Here is a 15098-nt window from a genome sequence, read left to right as displayed (position 1 = left end):
TTGGCTGGTCTTTTGCGAAAGCGGAAGTCATGGCAAGTGTCTGGCCACTGATTGGCTGCTGGACACGCGAAGCTGGACCGAGCCGCTTTGTGACCAAAGACGATCTCTGCAGGACGGACCCGTTATGGCGCATGGCCCGGACCCATGACAGGGTGAGTCCATCAGCTACTGGCCAGGATTCGCGGTGGTTTGGCGGGTACACCGCGTGAAAGCCGCGGTCCACAGGCTAACGGGTGCAGTTGCGTAGCTTTACGTAACTTGGAGCTCAGACGATAACGAACCATCCACTACTGACCCGAAATATCTGAGCCGCTTTATTTCTCCACTCGGTGTTTGTGCTGCTGCGGTACCGGCGTTGTTCGGATCGGTTCGGTCCAGATGGAGACGCGTTAACGTCCGGGAAAATATGGCACCTGGTTGATGCTCGCTGCCATACGGCAGAAATGAACTGCAGCAGAAATAAACTAACTGTTACAGCAGAAGTTGCTGTATTTAGCATATGCTTATACCTTATTCAGAAGTCATAGCACCGAAACCTATTTTCCTAAATGCGTTGACGGTGACCCCACCCTGTGAGCATTGCGGGACGATCGCCTGGGGTCTGATCATTTTTTCTGCTAACATTTCAATAGGATTGATCGACTGTGTTTGAGATGTTCCACAGTAGCTGGTCTTTTTCTTCATGGGGGACAATGAGGTAAAGGTGTGCTGGCACATCGCTCAGTTATGACACACAGTTAAATGTGAAACTGTACAAGACCCTCCACTAGCTGCACACCCAGTGCATTTATTGTAAATGTATTAAAGTTTCATCTGAAAAACAGTATTTCCATCCTTTGGCCAGTACTTTGAAGAAGCAGCCTGGCTGAGAGTCTGCACAAGCTCTGTACAGCTGAGCGCCTTATCCCTGCAGGGAGAACAGTCTGTGTGCTCTGAGACATAATGAAGACCTTTATGACACTATAAAACTACCTGATGGCCACAGGCATCCTAACACTACACTGGTAACACTGTTGTGCTTGATTGTGTAGTTACAATACTAGTCCGTTGATGTTAATGCATCAGTTATAATAATTCAATGATATATTACTTATTGTTGGTAGTTTAAACACACTTTACTGTTTATTCTGTATTTACTTTGGAGTGAAAGTATGACTGCACTATGAGATGTTGTGGTATTGCAGAGTTAGGGATTGAAATAAATGATGCGAAGACAGAAGTGCAGATAGAGTGGCCAAGCTTTAGAAGATTGTTTTTATTTACAGTGATTCAATTCAATTCAATTTTATTTGTATAGCGCCAAATCACAATACAAATCATCTCAAGGCACTTTACAAAAACTAAAACTAAAAACCCAACAAATCCCTTATGAGCAAGCACTTGGCAACAGTGGAGAGGAAAAACTCCCTTTAACGGAAGAAAAAACCTCCAGCAGAACCAGGCTCAGTTTGGGCGGCCATCTGCCTCGACCGGTTGGGGTGAGTGGATAGAGCAGAGAGAAAAGAACAGCAACAATAAACAACAAATACACACTGCAGGTTGGTGGGGCCAGTAACTGCACATCAGCGATATACAGGGTTAGGGTAGGGGAGCTCAGATGGTCCTCGGGGAGTCTAGGCCTATAGCAGCATAACTAAGGGATGGTTCAGGGCTGCCTGAAGCCAGCCCTAACTATATGCTTTGTCAAAGAGGAAGGTTTTAAGTCTAGCCTTAAACGTATAGAGAGTGTCTGCCTCCTGAACCCAGGGTGGGAGCTGGTTCCATAGGAGAGGAGCTTGATAACTAAAGGCTCTGCCTCCCATTCTGCTTTTGGAAACTCTGGGAACCACAAGTGGACTGAAGTGGTCTATTGGGATAATATGGTACTATGAGGTCTTTAAGGTATGAAGGAGCTTGATTATTAAGGGATTTGTATGTGAGAAGAAGGATTTTAAAATATATTCTGTATTTTACAAGGAGCCAATGAAGAGAAGGAGAAATATGATCTCTCTTGCTAGTTCCTGTCAGGACTCTGGCTGCGGCATTCTGAGTTAACTGGAGGCGCGTTTTTGCGCTGGAGGTGCGATAGAATGACAGAATGGCATACTCAAGAGCAAACTAACAAAATGCTGTGAAGAAACAGCCCTTTGTCCACAGGTGCAAGCTGCTCTGTCATCAAGAACCACCGGAGGAAACACTGGAAAGACGATTCACCAGACCACATCAGATGCTGCTGACTATGAACACAGCAGTGAAGGTGGATGGACATACTTCGTGGGTCCACGCCAGTCACTGTAAGAGGATTCCAACACCAGACAACGACCCCCACCCAGATGTACCCCGACTGGACGAGGAAACAGCTGCCATGGAAGATGATCAACAAGGCACAGAGAGTCAAATTTGTTACCTGAATTGTTCACCTCGGTGAGGGGGGAGAAGTGCTGATTGGGCAGGGCCCACACTTCGAGCTCCAATAAACGTCAAGACAGGTGAATACAGGAAGGTGACAAAGACGATATCTGGTGCCCAACGATAGAGAAATCATGCAGAACAAGTGCATCCTCTCTCTTCACTGTGATTTCAACAATCACGTGAATGAGTTACAAATTATGGCAAGATCAGCAGATCACAGAAGTTCACCACCAATACGGGACTGACAAGGAATATGACTGAACCTGGACATTTGCTCAGCAGCAGCTGAGAAGAGATTCTGACTACATTAACACCAGCACTTGAAGCTGGTTTGATGCCGTGGTTGGAAAATGAAAAGCTTTTCTTGTTTCTTCACACAGTTTGGGCTCTCGGGCTCTCTCGCTCTCTCTCTCTCTCTCTCTCCCAGTTCTCTCTCTGTACCTTCTGCAGGTGTCCCTGGTCCTGGAGCTGTATATCGCTGATGTGCAGTTACTGGTCCCACCAGCCTGCAGTGTCTATTTGTTGTTTATTGTTGCTGTTCTTTTCTCTCCTCTATCCACTCACCCCAACCGGTCGAGGCAGATGGCCGCCCAAACTGAGCCCGGTTCTGCTGGAGGTTTTTTCTTCCGTTAAAGGGAGTTTTTCCTCTCCACTGTCGCCAGGCGCTTGCTCATAAGGGATTTGTTGGGTTCTTGTTTGGTTCTTGTAAAGTGCCTTGACATGGCTACATTGCAAATTGGTATGATACAAACATTACTCAATGACAATGCCTCCCCTGTATCTCTTTACACCTCTGATTGGGAAGTTCTGTTTCATGAAGAAGACATCAGTGTCTAGCCTTGAGCATTATTCCTGGAAAAATAAGTGACAAAATGTTGTGAAAGTCTTTGTGAATTAACATTCCTGAGAAAACATCCTGATTTTTGCTCTGCCTTAAGAAATCCTGACCATTTTTATTAACCTTTTTAGCTGTGGTTATCATAGAATGATAAAAGGAGGGATATGTGAGGGAAATTTATACATTGACAGACAAATGTCTACTACCCCCCTTTTGTGTCCTATGTTAATTCAATAAAGACTTTTAACACTGCTTTGAAGTCACAAGGAAGCAGACGGAAAGTCAGGGAGACGCTAATTATATTATGTATGCCATCCTGCCGGCATGATTTACATGTGAGTGACTGATGTGTAAATTAATGCTGTTCAACTGATACAAAAGCTGATCGTTTTCTGTGCTTGTGGTCAATCGGTGTTGACCCGTCCTGCAGGCCGTATGTTCTGTTGTGACTCTGCTGCTTTGCCCGTTGCCTTGACTATTAAATTCCATCCTTTGACCTGAGATTTGCCTCCAAGTATTTTTTTCCACGACAGTCTTACAGATGATTCAAGAGTTACTGTAGTAGAAGGTTCATTTATTGCAGGTATAGGAAGCATCTGCTGAATTTTATCTCTAATAGTTGTGATTTTATTTGTAAAGAAACTCATTACTCATTATAACATATACTCATTAAATTCATTACTGCTGAGAGCTAAGGGAACACTGGGCTTAACAGAGCTGTGACTTTTTGTCAGCCTGGCTACAGTGCTGAAAAGAAACCTGGGATTTTTCTTATTTTCCTCTATTAGTGATGAATAGTATGCAGTTCGGGCTTTACGGAGAGCTTTTTTATATGTTAGTAGACTGTTTTAGACTGTTGTACTCAGGAGTACATTTGGATGGGCAGCACCGCTGTGCTCTGTCCTCTCTTTGTCCTATGTTCTCTCAGTCATCTCTTCTCATGTCCTATTCTCTCACCTCCTGTCCATTTAATCACGTGTTCTGACATTTTCAAGGGTGTTTTTGTGCCTATCATTGACATTGATAAAAGAACAGCATATTCATCCAAAGTCCAGTCTGTACAGTTTCTCCTGGTGCTAGAGGCACATGGCCACATTATTCGGTCTTAGTAGTGGAAATTTTCACACTTATTTGCAAATTTGCTAATTTATCAGCTACATGATGAGTCATTGTACCTGCACTCAGCAATTACATCGAAGATTTTGAAATAGTAATGAACTACTCCTCAGCCGTCTCTGGTGTCTGCTCTGATCGAGTGACAGCTTCTGCTGGAACACAGCAAAACCTATTGGACACAGCACACACAGAACTGCATTAGAGTATATTATAATTATGGCTGTGTTGTGGTATTGCAGTACTGCACTGAGTAATCAGCCCAGCCCTTAGGTTAATCATTATAATGATATGCAGGCCATAAAGTGACATAGCAGGCCGCTTTGTCACTTTGCTGTGAAAAACTAAGTTATCCATGAATGTACTACTGCTGAGTTAGTATCTTTCCGGACTAGTGTGGCTAATGAATAGTTCACATCTAATGATTGTGTCTGACTATCCTGTGTTTCCAGGACAGCAATCCTGAGAGCCAGAGGGCTTCAGTCTTCGGCAGAGAGACCTCAACAATCGGACTCCAGTGTGTGTGAGCACAACATGTGGCTTTCTCTACGCAGGGCAGCACACAGGTGATGTTCACATAACACGGCACAAAGAATCCTGCATGTGGTCTGGTATGCACAGCTGACTTGGTCTAAGGTGTCCTTAACGTTTTAATGTAGTTTCTAGGGCTGCTCGATTATAGAAAAAAATCATAATCACTATTATTTTGGTCATTATTGAAATCACGATTATTTTACACGATTACTTATTGACTTTGGAAATAAGTTGCATTTATTGAACCAAAACAATGAATTCTCCTTAAAGCAAATAATATAAAATATATTCAAATGTATAAATAGCCTTGCTATTTGGATTTCAAGGTGGAGCTTTAAACAGACTGTTGTGACTGTGAACTTTGGGTCGACATTACTGTGGCTTAGAAAGTGTGTGGTTACAGCTCAATGGTGTGAATATTATCAAACAACATTAGCTGACTTAGCTTAGAAATAATAACATGCAGTATTATGAAGCATTGCAATTATTCTTCTTCATTAAGAAATGAACAGAAACTCTTATTTTATGTTTACATTAAACACTATGGTAACTTTGCGCTAATTAGCAAACTTCTATATCACATACTGTTTTTATGATGGCTTTAGACACATTGGCTATGCAGTTACACAAGGAAGTATTTTTCCAGTATATTTATGGACAGTGACAGTTTAATAACTGTCTGTTTGCCCATACATAGTTACGTAATAATTGACATAACTGATCAGCCATCGGCTGCGTTGAGTTCTAAAAAGCAGCGTTCTTCTCTTTGACTTTCTACAATGTTGTGATGTTCTGTTCTTATCTTAACCTACTAATATCTCTTTTTGTGTCACTGCAGTGATAAGGTCTCTGCAGTTGCTTTTGTTGGAAAAGTCTAGGTAGTGTTGTTCTCTCTTCTCAGGTGTTGAGAGAGTAAATGTGGTGAGGAACACACAGGCATGTGCAGGTGAAAGAATAACTAATGTCACACAGTTGAATATCCAGCTTGAGCATTGTGAGTATGTCCTGGGCTATACACCTAATTGGCTCACACCCAAATGCTAACAGGTTGTAGAATGAGGCTTTCAGTTATGCAGGATTACAACATGTAGTTGTCTTCTTACAGCTGCAGTCTTCATGCTGTTTGGTGATCCACATCAGTCATCAAAAACCACATGCAGCCTTTATTGAAGGCATCAGCCTCAGCTTTGTCCTGTCTGTGATCACTGACTTCACTAAGCTTTCATGAATCAGTGGCACAGGTAGTTTGTTGCTGCTGTACATCTTGCTTATCTTTCCTTCGCTCATCAGCTGCTGCAGTGCTGAGAATCATGTGCAGCAGATTCACATAGGCGAGGTTTCTGGTTTTCAGCATGCAACTGCTATTTCATCATTATGATTCCTGAGTAAGCGAGAGCCGTGTGGTGCATGTACAAAATCCAGTACTCTGAATAAATCTTTAACTCCTGCTTTTATCTTGTTGTTAGAAAATGTGTGTGTGTGTATTCTGTTTGGGTTCTGGTTCTCATCTGCACTTGATTGTCTGATCACCTTGTACACTAATTACAGTACTGACTCAATCAAGCAAACCTGTCCACTGAATAAAAAGATGCATCTATTCCACCCTCGCCACACTCAAGTCTTTTGTGGTTCTTCGAGGGATAGCACATAACAGAGTTCAATCCATTCTCTGCTCCTGTGTACATCTATAAAGGCATTTGAATTATATCTGCACTTTAGCCTGTGTGGTATCAAGGAGTTGCTTAATAAAGCCCTTTTCACAGCATGAGGAATCTTCAACACTTGTCACGAAGTAGGAAAATCAGAACATTTTCTTAATACAGTTCCGAACATCTCATTTACACCCGATTGAAGTCTGATCACACACTGTGTACATCTCAACCATAGTGATGTTAGCATTTATTTCTTTTATCAGCTTCTTTACTCAGCTCTTATGCTGATATATTTTTTAGCTGTTATTTCCTCACAGTGATTCAAACTCTAAAACAAAACTCCCTCTCTCCATCTTGTGTGTGTGTTGTGTCCAGGCGTGTGTTGGTTCTGGTTCTGGTTTTAGGTTTGCTGGTTTTGGTTATAATCTTTCCACTGAGGATCGAAATGCCGACTCACAAACCTTTGGACATGCTCATCAACCCTGCTCATAAAAAGGTTAGAGTAATTTACCTGCAAACCGGAGAGTCAACATGCTTCACAAATGTGATTGTAAAATGTTTGCTTAGATCTCATGCTTCCTTTTTATCTTTTTGCACACATATTCTTGCTCCTCAAAGAATGAAGCCTGCTGACTGTGTAGGCATCCAAACCTTTAGCACCAACATAAGCTTGACATAATTCCTTTTATAGCAATGGAGAGCAATGAAATTGGGCCCAGACAATCATGGTGCTCAGAGGGTGAATTATAAATTTATGTGCTGGCTTTTCTCCTAGTTCAAAACAACAGGGCCACATTTCAGTCACTTCATGTTTCCTTTCAGGTCCAAAAGAATTTCACTGACCCAGAGCAGAGGTTTTTGACTAAATTGTCATTGTAAGCATGTTAGCATGACTGTAGTGTCTTAGTACTGTTTTGTTTTTGGCATATACACGAGTTCAATGCAGCGGGCTCCATGCTTTTGTTGTGCACATTCAGTTTGAAATAAAATAATGGATTCTACATTGTACCAAGTCTCAGCTATAACATGAATAGGTTTACATCAGTACAGAAAAAAATCTAGAGATACAGTCCTCTTAACACAAAGTGACCACATCGCAGATGATTTGTGTCTAGGTGTTGAACGAATGAGTGTTGAAACATCACAGCTACCCAACAAGCATTTACTAGCCAAGTGCCTGATCACTTTTCACCCGCTGCCTTTTGGCACTAAGTGTTGAAAGGGCTTTGTCTGCTACTCTTCATTTCTAATTTCATTCATTACTCAATGTGAACCTACTTAAAATGAAACTCAGCACTGAATGTAGTATCCATTATTTAATTTCAATCTGAAGTACAGAATCACTATCCAGTTAATTCAAACTTAGCTTCAGATTTCTGGTCCACTTAATGTCAAATGGGCACAAAGCTTTTGCTAATTGTTATTAAATCTCTACAGTCTTTACAACAAGACTGAAAATCCTCTGAATTGTTTTATCACAGTGCTTTCAGCTGCATATGTTCATATATGCAATGCTTGTAACTGACTTTCTGGTTTCATGAGCTCTGTTCTACTTGCAGCATGTGCATGAGCACACACACAGAGTTCTGGAGACTCAGTGCCGCCCCGGCAAGGCTAGGCAGAGCTTGTTACTTCGACTCCCTTCTTCCAGTCAAAAGACACAGCCCTTCCTGTGGAACAATTTGCCACTTCCTGATGACATTTTCCTGCAGCCATCGCCATTTGGTTTCAAGGGCTTTCAGAGGAAAGTGGAAGACCTGCTAAAACTGGTAAATGCAACTTATTTCTAATTTTGATTTTATTTGATAATTACACAAATTTTAGACATGGTACTTTTAATGTTCTGGCTATGTGACATGTGAGCTAAGACACTCCAAAAGCTTGGTGTGTCATCTGGCTTTGATTGGAAGCTGCCTTTGCCATATAACCATACAATACAAATATAGTGCAGCAGTGCACCACAGTTGTTACAGCAGTTGAACCTCATCGAAATACTAATTTACTACTCCAGATTGACAAGCTGTCTGATACAGATTACTAATGTCATTAGTCATGCTGACTAATACAGATTTCGGTTGTTCATTTTTTAAAAATGTGGAACTTTTTTATAGTGATGGGCGAATTGATCAATTTACAGTAAAGAATGCAAAACATGACAGGAACTGAATACGTAAGAAGTCATCGTAACAGAGCCAAGCTTTTTTTCAGTCATGCACAGGTAGCTCGACCTGTGTTTGATGACTCACCACTTCCAGGAATGTGTTATAATATACTGCACACACAACATTATTTTGTGACGTGTAATACAAACAATTTTTATAGTTCAAACTCATCTGAGAGCATCAACATTGGTGCAGAAACTAATAACCGTGTAGTGTATTGTTCTGTGTACCAAGTATAAAAAAATGTATTGAGATGCACTTGATGCATTACTTGACAATCAAAGTATATGTTATAGTATATGTTTTTTTCAAATTCATACTGGTGTTTTAACCGGAGTAATGATGTTGGTTTGTTTGACACCTGCCCAAACCTTGGTGCGGTTTGAGAATGCACTGATAGAGATTTTAAGTTTTCATAGCATTGCTGTGTCACGGATTGGCCAGGGTCTCCCCTCAGACAATCAACAAAATCCGCTTCACCTGAGTCCTTAGCACGATCACCTGCACCTCATTACCACAGCCACGCATAAAAGCACTCCCCACACTCCTCTCCTTGTCCGATCTTGTAAACACAACGTGGACCTTACTCCCGCGAGCTTCCGCTGAACTACAATTCTCCTATTCCTGTTTCCTAGGTTTTCCTTTTGTGGCAGTCTCTGTATTCCTGTTTAATAAAACACTGGGGTGACTTCACTTACCTCTTACTCCGCTAGTATATGTTACATGCTGAGGCAAATGTAGTTTAGAAAACTGAGAAGAATTCATGCCTAATATGTATATTGTGCAGCCTAGTAACACAGAGATCACATGTTTACATGGGTTTCCTTTGGGGGAGAGAGGAGCAGACAGCACTTCCATGAGCATAAATCTAACAATTCTGTGAAATTTTCCTTGAAAGCTTCCAGACTTCAAGCCAGAACAAGAAAAGACCTCAGAGACATGTCGGCGCTGCGTGGTCATTGGAAATGGAGGCATTCTCAGAGGTCTGGAACTAGGCCCACTGATAGATCGTTTTGATACCATTATAAGGTAAGCGTGGCAGTGTCACTTAAACACTGTAACATGTCCCTGTAACATGTTGAATTGACAAAAAACCTGGCTAAACCCATGTATGTTGTGAAGCCATATCATGTTTTAGTTTGACTAAAAGGTTTAGTTGCTACATGTTCTAGAAATAATTATCATTGTTGAAAGCTCCCACTGTGCACACTCACTACAGCATTTTTTCACTGAGTATAAGCTAATCAGTGGCTGTGTCCTCCTCCTCCTTGCTCAGGTTAAACAGGGGTCCTTTGGGAGAGTTCAGTGATGACGTCGGAAATCGAACCAGCATCAGGATGAGTTACCCAGAGGGTACTCCCCTCCACTGGGTTGACACAGACCCATACACTCTGTTTGTAGGTGTGGTGTATAAAGAAGTAGACATCAGCTGGATGTCTGCTATGATCAGCAAGCTTACCGTGGTGAGTAGTGGTAGTGTGTGTTCCTGTTTGGTGTTGATTTGACAAAGCTAGTCTACTGAAAGCACTTGAAGATTAATGCAAACATTCAAAAGGATTCAAAACTTGAGGAAACAGTAGGTAAAGAAATTCACTTTAAATCACAAAATGTAGCACTAAATATTAACTGTCTTAAAATACACAACCTGCCAAAGGTTGGCTGCCATATATGGACATGCTTCACAGTAAGCTTGAAAGCAAAGAAGCAAGTAGACCCATCACCTCAATTCATTTCCCCTTTGGCAGTCTACATTATGAGGTTTAGGAATTACCCATCTTTGGATTAACTTCATCTTCGTCTATACTCGGTCTGGATTTAAATGATAGTTTGGACTGTGTGAGATCCCAGCTGTGACACATCTGTGCTTTCTGTTGTAGCCTCTGTGGGACTGGCTCTTCTTCTGGCAGAAGGTTCCAGATCATATCCCAATTGAACCCTACAGGTTCAGACTTTTAAACCCGCATGTCATCAGAGAAACTGCACTTGACCTACTGAAGTACCCTGCACCCAGATCACACCTGTGGGGTTCGGACCAGGTAATAATACAAAAATGCACAATGATGAGCATGGAGTGAATACTAAAGTCATTCATAATGAGTCGTTATGTTTCATATTATTTAAATATAATTTAAACCACAAAACACACTTTGTACTTCCATAAGAAATACCTACATGAAGCATTATGTGCTGTGGCTTGCTTGCTCAAACCTTGGTGTGTTCAAGCTTTATATTGGCCTATACCATTTCCATGACCAAATAAATGAAACCATGACGTTGGATACATAAAACATAAGCAAAAATGTAGCTAATTGTATTAAAGGGTTTATTATACACATATACAGTATATTCTCATAGAGGCCAAATTTTGGATATTGGAGATGGATTTGACCAAGGTAGTCTGTATTTTAAGGTTAGTTTGTGTGGTAATGGCTGTGAAAAAACACAAACTCTTTGGCTTGTTTTTTTTTCCATTGGGTGGAGCTGTGCCCACTGTTGTGTATGGGAGGCTCCCCCTTGAGGTTGGTTTTGGTTACGGCACTGGCAACAATAAAACCAGTATTACCATTTGTATTCCACATTATAATTCTGAATTCATATCAGCAATGGCAGTGCAGTATATTGAGGTTTTAAGCATTGAACCACATCAAGCCTCTCCTGAAGAAGAGCAGTCTCAATGCCATGGTACTGAACAACTACCGGCCCATATCGAACCTGCCGTTTTTAGGCAAAATCATTGAAAAAGTTGTTTACCAACAACTTACTGACTTTCTCATGCTAAACAACTGCTTTGATGATTTTCAGTCAGGATTTAGGCCCCATCACAGCACTGAAACTGCCCTTATCAAGGTGACAAATGACATTCGTCTGAACACAGACGCTGGCAGAGTCTCTGTCTTAGTACTGCTGGATCTAAGTGCTGCTTTTGACACAGTGGACCATGTGATCCTGTTACAAAGGCTAGAGGACTGGATAGGCATCTCTGGTACTGCCCTTAAATGGTTTAAGTCCTATCTTGAAGACAGGAAGTATTTCATTGAAGTTGGTAACTGTGTCTCAGACCAAATGGTGTTCACATGTGGGGTCCCCCAAGGGTCCATCTTGGGACCCCTTTTGTTCAATCTTTACATGTTTCCTTTAGGCCAGTTAATACGCAGCAATAATGTGTCATACCGTAACTATGCAGATGACACTCAGATTTACATTTCACTCACAGCTGGTGAATATGGACCAGTCGACTCACTGTGCAGCTGTATTGAACAGATCACTCTGTGGATGCAAAACAACTCTCTGCAAATAAACAGTGACAAGACTGAAATAATCATCTTTGGGCCTCAGAAACAAAGAGAAAGTGTCAGCAGTCACCTCGAGTCTCGTTCTCTAAAATTTAAAAATCAAGTTAGAAATCTAGGGGTAATCATGGACTCAGACTTGAATTTTAACAACAATTTTAACATCGTCAGCTTTTTACCATCTCAAAAACATTGCCAGAATCAAAGGGATCATGTCTAAACCAGACTTGGAAAGACTCATCCATGCATTTATCTCTAGCTGGTTAGATTACTGTAATGGCCTGTTCACGGGGCTCTCAAAACGAGCTGTAAGGCAGCTACAGTAGATTCAGAACGCTGCTGCTCGGGTCCTGACTAGAACCAGGAAGTACAACCACATTACTCCTGTTCTCAGATCTCTGCATTGGCTTCCTGTCTCTCAGAGAATAGACTTCAAAACAGCACTGCTTGTGTATAAGTCTCTTCATGGCTCAGCACCACGTTACATCTCTGACATGCTGATGCCATATGAACCATCTCGAACTCTGAGAACATCAGGGACAGGCCTTCTGCTCGTGCCCAGAGTCAGGACTAAACAGGGAGAAGCAGCGTTTCAGTTATATGCAGCTAAAACCTGGAATAGTCTTCCTGATGATGTTAGACAAGCCTCATCTCTGGCAATGTTTAAGTCCAAGCTAAAAACCTTTCTTTTAGTGTGGCATATAACATATGACCAGACTAGCCCTGACAGTGTTTTATCCAAACCGATCTATCTGCACTCAGTTTCCTTTAATATTAATTTTTACCTTTTTATTATTATTTATTTTTTCTTTTTTAAAACTGTCTTGTCACTGCTTTTGTCCAGTTGGGGGAGACAATCGGACTCTCGGTCAGTACTCTAAGTTGATTAGGTTGGGAACCTTCGATCTAAAGCCAATTGGGTCAGGGACTCAGGGGTTAGGAACCCTGGTGCTTTAGTGTTATCCTTAGAATACGGGTCTAAACAGCTGTAGACTTAAATAAGGGGTTTGGAACCTCCAGCTGTAGTCTACTCGATCCTAGACGTAAGAGTCCGGGACTCAGGATCGTCTCCGCAGATAGTCTGTGTTGAGGTACTTTTAGTCCATCAGGGATGGGACAAACTGAAAGTAGGGGACCCACAAATATGGGTCAGCGTGGTCCGATAGTCGATATCACAAGGGGCAAATATGGTAACAAAGTGGTGGCATGCCTTTTTATTTTTTATTCTTGCTTATGTATTTTTAACCTGTCTTTTATTTCTGTAAAGCACTTTGAATTACTCTGTGTATGAATTGTGCTATATAAATAAACTTGCCTTGCCTTGAACCACAGGAACATTGATAGAGGAGAAAAATGAATGAAGCCTGTTATTGCTGCTTTGCTGGGTTTAGTATAGACCATGTTCAGTGAGAGGCACTTGCATATTCTTTCTGAATAACCACATATCTATATATTGTTTTCAGTTTTTCAGTCATTATTGTCATTACCATGACAGTTTTGGTGTCTTTTGTCCCTTGTGTCCCATGTCTTTTGAAATTTATTCCTTTTTTATAGTGTCGACAAAGGCAGTAACTTAGTGTAGCGTATGCTAAATTATTACTGTGAAGGACCCGGTAATAATAATCTATCTAGGTATAGAAAAACATAACATATAATGATGTGACATCAATGGTTAATTAGGTAGTTTATTATTATTAACCATTATCTATACCCACTTATTCCTAACCAGGGTCACAGGGATCTGCTGGAGCCTATCCCAGCTCTCTTTGTGTGAAAGGCAGGGGTACACCCTGTCTATCAAAGAGCTTATTATAAGTATAAATGTAGTTTATTGAGAAAACACAAAACACACAATCATTAATGTTTTTTCCCTAATAAATAGTTTTGGGTCTTTTTCTGCAGAATGTGCCTACCCTGGGGGTCTCTGCACTGAATTTAGCCAGTCTGCTATGTGACGAGGTCAGTCTGGCGGGCTTCGGCTACAACCTCTCTCAGCAAGTGGTGCCACTGCATTACTATGACAACCTGCCCATGAACACCATGTGGCAGCAGAAGATGCACAATGTGGACAGAGAGACTGAACTCCTACAAAGCCTTTTCCAAGAGGGAACCATAACTGACCTGACAGGGGGGATTCACTGCCCCTTCTGCCCCAGATGACCACATGGGACTATAAAGCAACTTTTTAAGTGCTTTTAAAATAAGCTATGGCAAGATAGGTTAGAGAAGAAGCTAAATGAATACTGGATAAATCTCGTTGACAAAATGCTCTGTCAATTCACATCATCTGATTATCTACTGATCTTGTTATGTTTTTGTATATAAATAAATTTATTTGGACCCAAGGATGCAGACAAAGACTATATTTAACATATAAATCAAAACTGAGCTTAGGTATAGATCTAGGAACACTGGGGAGAGTTGGACTAGGAAACACAGAACTAGATGAGGGCAGAGGAAATACATGGAAAGACAGCAGGAACCAGGAAACTCACAGGGGCTAGGAGAGACAGGAGAACTGGAACAAGGTGACACAGAGCAAATGTGGACAAAAAGCCAGGGTACCAGAAGGGAGTGTGGTTACTGTCGTGGCAAAATGTAACCAAGAAGCAGAACTCAGGTTATAGGATGGCAAGTTTAATGGGAAAAGTAGCAGAGTCACAAGCAGAGCATTCATTCTACAGAATGGGCCAATACCGATTGACCCGGGACAAAGGAAATTACAACTTTTATATCAACTCAGCAGTTTCAGTTCACACATCAGTCAGTCACATGTAAATCACGCCTGCATGACATACACATAAGTGAATACACAGTGGTCGGTAATATGATTAGCATGTCTGTGTGACTACCAGTGTTTTCTTCTGCTTCCTGCATTTCCCTACTGAAATACAAAGCAGTGTCAAAAGTCTTTGTTGCATTGACACAGGTCACATGGGCAGGTAGCAAACGTGATGGGGGGCGGGGGGACCAGGGAACACAAGTAGATGTAGGTGAAAGCAATTAAAGCAATCAAAACTAAAGCCTAACTAGGGAACCACAGGAAATAAATACAAAACAAGTCCAAAACAGAAAGTTAGAGCTGAATTATGATCTTTACAGTCTTTCAGTTTTCCAT

At 41.4% G+C, this 15098-nt stretch overlaps 1 protein-coding gene across 2 annotated transcripts; it reads left to right on the top strand.

The window, feature by feature from the left end:
- The first annotated feature begins 10 nt into the window (after window positions 1–10).
- Window positions 11–14350, top strand: st3gal5 (ST3 beta-galactoside alpha-2,3-sialyltransferase 5). 2 transcript variants are annotated; one of them, XM_026331190.1, is made up of 8 exons: window positions 11–152; window positions 4795–4908; window positions 6904–7024; window positions 8088–8297; window positions 9589–9719; window positions 9967–10153; window positions 10568–10726; window positions 13883–14350. In XM_026331190.1, the coding sequence occupies exons 1-8, from the start codon at window positions 145–147 to the stop codon at window positions 14138–14140; spliced, it is 1188 nt and encodes a 395-aa protein (XP_026186975.1). In that variant the 5' UTR covers window positions 11–144; the 3' UTR covers window positions 14141–14350. The 2 variants fall into 2 exon arrangements, with proteins under 2 accessions (XP_026186975.1, XP_026186976.1); XM_026331191.1 differs by lacking the exon at window positions 11–152 and having other exon boundaries at window positions 4865–4953.
- The last annotated feature ends 748 nt before the right edge of the window (window positions 14351–15098 follow it).

This window comes from Mastacembelus armatus, chromosome 10 (genome assembly GCF_900324485.2).
Source record: "Mastacembelus armatus chromosome 10, fMasArm1.2, whole genome shotgun sequence".
Taxonomy (NCBI): Eukaryota; Metazoa; Chordata; class Actinopteri; order Synbranchiformes; family Mastacembelidae; genus Mastacembelus; species Mastacembelus armatus.
This window is presented reverse-complemented; position numbering and strand designations above follow the sequence as displayed.

What these genes read in the sequence shown, in the direction of transcription:
- st3gal5 (XM_026331190.1), top strand. An exon ending in CTACGCAGGGCAGCACACAG is followed by an intron (nt 4,909 to 6,903) that starts GTGATGTTCACA and finishes TGTTGTGTCCAG; the next exon opens with GCGTGTGTTGGTTCTGGTTC. An exon ending in TGATCAGCAAGCTTACCGTG is followed by an intron (nt 10,154 to 10,567) that starts GTGAGTAGTGGT and finishes TTTCTGTTGTAG; the next exon opens with CCTCTGTGGGACTGGCTCTT.